This window comes from Varroa jacobsoni, unplaced genomic scaffold (assembly GCF_002532875.2).
Source record: "Varroa jacobsoni isolate VJ856 unplaced genomic scaffold, vjacob_1.0 scaffold_1486, whole genome shotgun sequence".
Classification (NCBI taxonomy): domain Eukaryota; kingdom Metazoa; phylum Arthropoda; class Arachnida; order Mesostigmata; family Varroidae; genus Varroa; species Varroa jacobsoni.
In genome coordinates, this window is record NW_019214388.1 from 43,652 (window position 1) to 52,599 (window position 8,948).

The 8,948-nt window shown below is 43.1% G+C and overlaps 1 protein-coding gene, 1 non-coding gene and 2 pseudogenes across 2 annotated transcripts; 3 read left to right on the forward strand and 1 right to left on the reverse strand.

The window, feature by feature from the left end:
- Positions 1-51: 51 nt before the first annotated feature.
- LOC111270533 (uncharacterized) lies at positions 52-570 on the forward strand. Its single transcript, XM_022850796.1, has one exon. It carries the CDS (start codon positions 52-54, stop codon positions 568-570), a length of 519 nt encoding a protein of 172 aa, XP_022706531.1.
- Positions 571-1,196: 626 nt separating this feature from the next.
- LOC147752121 (large subunit ribosomal RNA) lies at positions 1,197-2,417 on the forward strand (annotated as a pseudogene).
- A 2-nt stretch (positions 2,418-2,419) lies between these two features.
- Positions 2,420-3,914, forward strand: LOC147752122 (large subunit ribosomal RNA; annotated as a pseudogene).
- A 1,182-nt stretch (positions 3,915-5,096) lies between these two features.
- On the reverse strand, positions 5,097-5,170 carry TRNAN-GUU (transfer RNA asparagine (anticodon GUU)). The gene has a single exon. It is a non-coding gene; the product is annotated as a tRNA-Asn (tRNA).
- Between the last annotated feature and the right edge of the window lie 3,778 nt (positions 5,171-8,948).

The following is an 8,948-nucleotide window of genomic DNA, read 5'->3' on the forward strand; positions in this document are numbered from 1 at the left end:
GCTAAAAAGGCAGAAAGAGCAGCCCTCAATTTGTCGAGAATACTGCCCAGAATGGGAGGAGCCTCTGAGGGTAGCCGAAGACTGCTGGCCTCAATAGCTGAAGCTAGAGCACTATATGCAACTTCTGTATGGGCAGAAATGGCACTGACGACAAAAGTTAATAGAGATATACTGCTGGCCGCACAAAGAATTGTAGCAATACGAGTGGCCAGAGCGTACAGAACTGTGTTAACCGAAGCACTCCTAGTATTGGCCAAAATGGTCCCATGGGATTTGCTTGCCATAGAAGGACCTGAACGACGACAAAGAGATGATTCCACCGACAACATAAGGGCACGTGAGGATACAATGAACAAATGGCAGCAGCAATGGGAAAATCCACGCACTTACAGAGGAGGAGAATCTCCGGGCAGTTGGACCCGACATCTAATACCAGATGTTAGGAAATGGATTCGCGGCAGCCAGGGAGAGCTAACATCCTACCCCTGCCAAGTCTTGTCGGGTCATGGACAGTTCCAGACATACATGACAAAGATCGGCAAAACGCAAGTGGGCATCTGTGTGCTCTGAGTGTCTAGCATGAAGGACAGAGTAGAACATACTCTTCTTCACTGCCAGACACTTAAAGCGGTCAGAGATAAACAGGTACACAGAGAAGTAACAACAAAGGGCAGGGGTACAACTTAAAGGTGGTGGTAAATTTCATCAAAGGCTAAATATATGAAGGGACTAATAGCGAACAAGCACCATGAGGGAAAGTTGAAAAACTCTGACGAGAGAGTTCAACAGTACGTGAATGAGTACGTAATGAGTAAAACAAATAACTGTGCTGTAGAGTGGTGTGCCTATCAACAGGGTAGTTGGTTATGTGATGCCTTGAGAGTAAGTTGTCCATTCAACCGATTGCTCTTTGTTAGCCCTGCCAGAGACTCTGTGCATTAGTGCACACTCATTCATTGAGAAACTATGCCGCTGCGGCATCGATATGGGACAGCTCGTACGTAGTGCGATGTTCTGTGTTGGGCGTCACCTAGCCGGTGTAGTTTAGCTGTGGGACAGCTACGGCCTGCGTTTACTAAATGTAACTGCTGTATCTGCGATTTGGTTTATTCCTTGTTGCGGTGAGCATGTTACTCTAGGTAAGCGGTCCGCCATCAATGGTTAGCATTAGTTATTTGACCCGTCTTGAAACACGGACCAAGGAGTTCAAATGGCACGCGAGTCATTGGATCTTGACACCCGAAGACGAAGTGAAATGCAAAGGTATTGTTATTTGTGGTTGTACCATGATTAAGCGATGAGTTACTTATGCTTTCTGGCATTTGTAGACTACAAGCGTGATGTTTGAGACCCGAAAGATGGTGAGCTATGCCTAGTCAAGATGAAGCCAGAGGAAACTCGTGGATGTCTGAAGTTATTCTGACGTGAAAGACTAATCGAACTATCTAGTAGCTGGTTCCTTCCGAAGTTTCCCTCAGGATAGCTAGCGTACAGGTTTAGTTTCATCCCGTAAAGCGAATGATTAGAGGTATTGGGGCGTATATAGCCTCAATCTATTCTCAAACTTTTAATGGGTGTGAGTGTTACTTCTCGATTGAAGAAGACTGCTAAATAAGTATGCTTAGTGGGCCATTTTTGGGAAGCAGAACTGGCGCTGTGGGTTGAACCAATTGTTGGGTTAAAGTGCCAAAAGCTGAAATGCGCATGAGATCTATAAAGGGTGTTAGTTGCTGAAGACAGCAGGATGGTGGCCATGGAAGTCGGAATCCGCTAAGGAGTGTGTAACAACTCACCTGCCAAAGCAACACGCCCCAAAAATGGATGGCGCTATAGCATTGTACTTATACTCAACTTCTGACGTGTGACGCACCGGAGCGCTCAGATAGTAGGAAGGTAATGTGATAGAATCGAAGGATGTTGCTGTGAAGCAATCTGGAGCTGTCACATGTGCAGATCTTGGTGGTAGTAGCAAGTACTCAATTGAAAACCTTGAGCACTGAAGTTGGGTATGGATTCCAGGTGAACAGTAGTTGATCGTGAGTCAGTCGGTCCTAAGCTTATGATGAAACATGTGTTGAATGTATACAATGATGTGTTATCACTATAAGCGAAAGGGAATCAGGCTAATATTCCTGAACCTGCACACTGGGAGCGCTACTTAGGTAGCAACCGTGGCAACACAATTGCGCTCGAAAACACCAAGGCATAGGCTAGGAAGAGTTGTCTTTTCTTTTTAAGTTACTGGTACCCATGGAATGAAGTAAATTTGAGATATGGGTAAGCGTGACATAAAGCTGCTCATATTAGAGTAGTTTAGTTGATTCCCTTGGTCCTTGAAAATTTGAGCGTGGTGATTATTTTGGTGGCAGTCCGTACTAATATCCGCAGCAGGCCTCCAAGGTGCGAAGCCTTTAGTGTCTAGATTAATGTAGGTAAGGGAAGTCGGCAAAATAGTTCTGTAGCTTTGGGAGAAGGGATGGCTCTGAAGGTTGATCCAGTCAGGTTGACAGTAGAAGTATTTATGACATTGTGTTGTCGCCGAATGGACTTCGTGTCTGTCTGGATGATGACCGAAGTTGTGTTTATGGACATTGTTGGCTATTTCGGTTTATGCTGATGTGAGTGGAAATTATCAACTACTTCAGAACTGGCACGAACTGAGGGAATCCGACTGTCTAATTAAAATAAAGCATTGTGAAGTCCAGTAATTGGTTATGACACAATGTGATTTCTGCCTAGTGCTCTGAATGTCAAAGTGAAGAGATTCTTTGTAGCGCGGGTAAACGGCGGGAGTAACTATGACTTTCTTATGGTAGCCAAATGCCTCGTCATCTAATTAGTGACGCGCATGAATGCATTAACGAGATTCCCACTGTCCCTATCTACTCTCTAGCGAAACCACAGCCAAGGAAACGGGCTTGGACTGAACGGCGGGGAAAGAAGACCCTGTTGAGCTTGACTCTAGTCTGGCTTTGTGAAGAGACATACGAGGTGTAGCATAAGTGGGAGATTCGTCATCAATGAAATACCACTACTCCTATTGTTTCTTTACTTACTCAATGAAGTAAATATGGTCATTCCATGTTTTAGAAAGAAGCATAGTAATTTGTGCGATTTATATTGAGGCCATAGTCAGTTGGGGAGTTTGACTGGGGCGGTACATCTGTCAAAAAATAACGCAGGTGTCCTAAGGCCAGCTCAGGGAGAACAGAAATCTCGCATAGAGCAAAAGGGTAAATGCTGGCTTGATCTTAGCTTTCAGTACAAGTGTAGACCGTGAAAGCGTGCCCCCTCGATCCTTTTGTTTTTAGGAATTTTAAGCAAGAGGTGTCAGAAAAGTCACCACAGGGATAACCGGCCTGTGGCGGCCAAGCGTTCATAGCGACGTCGCTTTTTGATCCTTCGATGTCGGCTCTCCCTATCATTGCGAAGCAGAATTCGCCAAGTGTTGGATTGTTCACCCACTAATAGAGAACGTGAGCTGGGTTTAGACCGTCGTGAGGCAGGTTAGCTTTAGCCTACCGTTCGCAGTTGTTATGGTGATGGTAGTCCTGCTTAGTACGAGAGGAACCGTAGGTTTAGACAATTGGTTTTGTGTTGGATTGAAAAATCAGAGGCACTAAACTACCATCTAATGCATTATGACTGAACGCCTCTAAGCCAGAATCCAATCCAGAGTCCATAACATTAGTGTCTGGAATGTGTATTGTTTATTAAATAGTTGTGTGAGTGCATAACTGAGCAATATGAGCGAATTGAAATGGAGTAGCGAATGTCTTCATAGAGGTTTTTGATCTTATTATGTTCCGGACACAAGACAATCTGCAAATGACTTTTATCAATCGAAGTGTTGTAATTAGTAGAGCAGTTACCATACTGCGATCTAATGAGACTTGTCTTCGTATTGGGCGTTTGCTGTTTGCGATGCAATAATTGGCATGTTGCCGGGATGGAATACCATAAATTTTTATTATTTTTTGGATTAGCCGCATTTGCTAGCATTAAACGCCGGTTCATGTATGAGAAAATATGGTTACAAAATATGTCAGTGGCCTAACGACGCGGGGAAAGATAACATGCTCGTTTTTGGTCGATAGTTTTCGTGCAGGGTGACCTAAACTCAATCGGGAGCATAAAAGAAACATAACAACCTGTTGCGATTGTTAGCCTTGGCTCACAACGCAAAGATTTGGGTAAATCTATGAAACTTCCTGCTCGATGGAACGGTTATTATGCACACAGATACAAGCAGTCGCGCACACATGCGACTATCGATTTAAGTCGACCAGGCTGGCAAAAGAAAACTTTTTCCCTGTGATGAGTTCGTTAAGTAACGGATGAGTCATTCAGCTGGTCTATTCGCGTATAAATAGTTATTCGGTGGGATACAATAGACCAGCCAGTAACACCGGCAGGCTGAGGACTATTGGCTAGCTTACGACCCTTGGCATGATGATAGTTCATTTCATGAAACGAATCAATACGACAGGATCTGCAGGACTAACGTAGATAATAAAATGGCATTCCGTGACGCGGCTGGTCTCGTCAGATGTCGGAGTTCACCCATTCAAGACATTCACCCATATGTAATTATTTTTTAATATGCAGGACCGTTTGCATATCGTTATGGTCTCTGTCGGTAAAAGGTCGCCGTTTGTTAATTATTATATATGTATTTTGTACGTATTTTGTATAGTAGACAAGCAGGTGTTTGATTTCATCATACGTGCATTTCTTTGTTAACTATGAGAGCTTTTTCGCAGATGTACAACAACAACAAGTGTTCAATAATAAAATGACCAATTTTCGTAAAATATCCCATAGGCGCACAACATGAGTAGAATGTTTCCAAGTTTAATTTCCGATTTTATATTCCTAAGTGACCGACTAATAGTTACTCAAAACTGTTAAAATGAATTTTGGCTTGTGAACCCTCACTCCTCAACATATCTGTTCTTAATAACCCGTACGGTTTTATCACGGACCCTTCGGCACAAACGCCCAGTACTCTTTGTTGGCATGTGTTCGATGCAATTGTGTCACCACTACGAACCTGCTTTAGTCGTGGGGCGATAAAGGTGTTTTCAAAAATTTTTCGCCCCCGGGTGGGCTCGAACCACCAACCTTTCGGTTAACAGCCGAACGCGCTAGCCGATTGCGCCACGGAGGCGTGTGCGTAAATATAACTATATTAAAGCATGGCAAGACGTGACTTCGTTCGCAAGTGGGCGCACTTCGGCGCATAGCCGCCGCCGCTGCTTGTGCATTGCATTTAATCATCCCGTCCAAACAGCGAAAACTCTAATTACAAATCTTTTTTTTTTTGCAAAAATACTGCCCTGACATATTTTTTTAAACAATAAAGCCAGAACAATGGTGGTGGTAAAACCAGATGACAGCAACAAGTACTGCTTGTGTTAGTTTGATAAGCACATTACGATGGTCGCCATTTCAACGGAGTTAGTGTTAATTTGTTTTCAACAACGCTTTGCATGTTAAACATTCAGTCCATAATCATGTTGATTCATAGGCGAGCCGCATTTACTACCGTCACTTGCTCTCTGCTTTGCGCGCTTGTAAGGCATATTGAATCACTAACAAATGCTGCGGTCGAATTCTAAGTACTTGATATTTAGCTGATCAACTTGATAGAGAATTTTCTCTAATAGTTTCAAATTAGATGTGAATATATGAAAGTGTTTACAAGGTGAGTGTGCGTTCAGTATTTTAAGAAGATTCAGGAAGGTTTTTATATCAAAGTACCCGTCAACCCGGACTAACATTATTACTGTAAACAACGAACAATTCATTACTTGGAAGAAAGGGGTATAACTATATAGTGTTTACTAATAAAAAGCATAATAAATAAAAATAAATAAAAAAAACGCTTAGACTCCGTTCATCAGTAATTACATTCCGATATTTTGTACCGTTATAAAATCTAGTACAATAATTAAACGCTGACAGTAACCTACTCCACTATAACAATAGCAATCACTACAACCTGCAGTGCGACATTTTCAGAAATCATACTTTTTCACGTTCACGAAACTACGAAAACTTTTTTTTTTACTGAAAAATGTTGCCCAGGCATAATCAATAAAGCGAGAATAATGGCGCCAAATGATAGCTGCTGGTATTAGTTTGATGAAAACATTACGGTGATCATCATTTCAACATAAAGTCAATGTCAATTTCCCTCTGCATATAGATGCAATACACGTTACCAAGTTTCAGACAGGTCAAACATTGAAATCGCGTATAAACGTAATAAATAAATGGAACCTCCTCGTACATATAGTAGTAATTACAGTAAGCCCACGAAGTAAGCGCATAGTCGCCGCTGCTTGTGCATTACACTTGAGTATCCTCTTCAGTATTGTGCAATCCGAATAACGTAAATTATTTCGTGAACCTCATTATTTACTTTACAAAGCCGTGAAGTAGCTATGAAGAGTTGTATGGAATGAAGCAGGATCTGTGACATTTTGAATTGAAATTTTTCTTTTGTAAAGTTATGTAATTTATCGAACATATGTTTTCTGTAGGAATTTATCTCCGTTCGGCTGCACACAGATGGCGCAACAAGACAATAACTTAGTTGTTGGCCATACTGAGATATAGCAAAGAGCGATTTGGAATTCCGCCATGATACCTTTTCCAAATCATAGATGCACATATTGTATGAGAATCTATAAGCTGCGTATATATTTTTTCTTGGCTATAATTTAACAGCGGTTATTTTATATTCTTGCAATCATAAAATGGGAAGATCACGCCCAGGATGATGCACTATGTTTGGTTTTGTTGCGTACTATTCTACTATGGTTAAATAAAGAAATCGTATGTAATCCACTATCAGGTGATCGGCAAATCAGTTGTTTAAGTAGATACACCGTTATGCTGCACACAAATGGGCTAGCAGCATTTCCACCGTTATGCACCTGTCAACAGCTGGACCGGGACAGGCGAATGGGAACTAGTAATTGTATAAACTAGAAAAATTGTTCGTTTAGTCTCTTCCCGTTGTTTTAGGGGATGATGCCCCAAAAATGAATTGGGTAGTCAAGTTTTGTGCCATTTCTATACCTTGGAAGAAGCAAAGGAAAAATTAGCGGCAAAGAAAGCACCTGGACCGGGCGACGTGCCACCAGAGATGGTTCGGATGCTAAGATGACCGATAATCTTCCAAAAGTTAGCGAACGATACCCTGCGACGAGGGATTTTTCCGAACGTATGGGAAGAAGCAAACTTTGATCTCAAAGCTCGGAAATAAAACAGGGCTGACGGCCTTTTCACCGGCCTCCTGAACGCAGCTTCAAATGCCATAGAAAGCACCATAGTAGCCCGATTGACCAAGGAGATTGAAGAAAAAGAAGCACACTCAGAAGCACAATACGGCTTCAGGAAACAGCGTTCAACACTCTCAGCTGTGGATAGAGTCCTCAAAATAGCGAGAGAGGAGATGAATAGCAAGCTGAAGACTACGAATTTCGTGCTCCTGATCCTGCTGTATGTTAGAAATGTCTTTAATAGCATGAGTTGGGAAAAACCGATAGCCGCGCTGGAGGAGAAATGGATCTTCATGTATCTAGTCAAAGTCATCAGCTCGTATTAGAAAACAAAAAAGCTGGAGGCGGAAGGAACGAAATACAGAGCCACAGCTGGAGTTCCGCAAGGATCGGTCCTTGGACCAACACTATGGAACCCCTAGCCTATGACGGCGTGCTACAAATAACGTATTTACCGGCAAGGGTTAAAACTATCGCATTTGCAGATGATCTGGCTCTTATTATCAGGACATAGAAAATAAAGCAAACGACTCCTCCAGCTGATAGACCGATGGATGGAGGAACACTACTTAAGGCTAGCCGTGGAGAAGACAGAAGCAATACCTTACTGGGAAAAAGAAGACCAGAGGGGTCAATCTCTTTTTTTTTTGGGAGATATCCAAAGCAGTCACTACTGTCAAGTTCTTTCAGGCCAGCGACAAATTAGGTTAGATTAAGGATTGGGTTTTGCAAGTCATGGTTCCGAAGTAATATCAAGTATATCCCGAATCATGGCTCAAGTTGATGAAAAGGTCCAGGATTTAGTGGGTACTAGACAAACCACAATCCAGTGATGTCTGGTCTGCATAATGCATTTGTCCTCAATTTCCAAAAAAAAAGGTTAAGGGTAAGGTTAGGTTAGGTTCCCGGAGGTCCGGTCATTGAAAGAAACAGGAAATAATCAACGATCAGAAGGGGTTGCTGGACCCCTATCGGGCGCGTCTCAGGTGGCGGATAGGGGAAGGCCTTTCAAATATGATAGGTACCGGGAAATTATACCCGGCGCGGACCAAAACCAGCCCCCAGGGAAGTACCCATCGTTCTCCCACACATTTACTGTGAAACAGAAACGATGGACCCCGAGGATTCTAGCGGCGGAGGAAAGCCAACTCAGAGGGCTTCAATGGCGCGAAGAGTAGGAGAACAACGATAGAAAGCGCCGGATTCGGGAGAGCCGGAGGAAATAAGACAAGTCATTGGACAGGGACAAACGTGAGGGTACCGCTCTAAAACCGTGGGGCATTGACGGGCTGGCAGGTAGTACAGGGGCCCGGGCGTCTAGTCAACACCACCTGGCTGCCCCCTCAACTGACCGAAAATCTCGTTACTGTTGTAGTGCCGGATAACGACCGGAAGGGGTCGTGCAGCAACATTCGGGGGGCATTGCTGAGGCCACACGTATGAAAACCTGTCCTTCGACAGATGTTGGAAAGCTAACGATTCGAACAACCGACGCTGTCTTGCGACCCACAAAAGGATAAGATAAACAGAAATCAAAATGGAGGATAATATTGAAACAAATGCCGGTATCACAGTGCCACTGGCGAGAGGGTTCCCCAACCCTGGCAGAAAAGAAGAAACATACGAGGAAAGAAAACAAGGAAAAGAGACGAAGTA

Bases quoted from the DNA above. Each gene is read 5' to 3' on its own strand.
- LOC111270533 (XM_022850796.1), top strand. From the start codon at position 52: ATGGGAGGAGCCTCTGAGGGTAGCCGAAGACTGCTGGCCTCAATAGCT.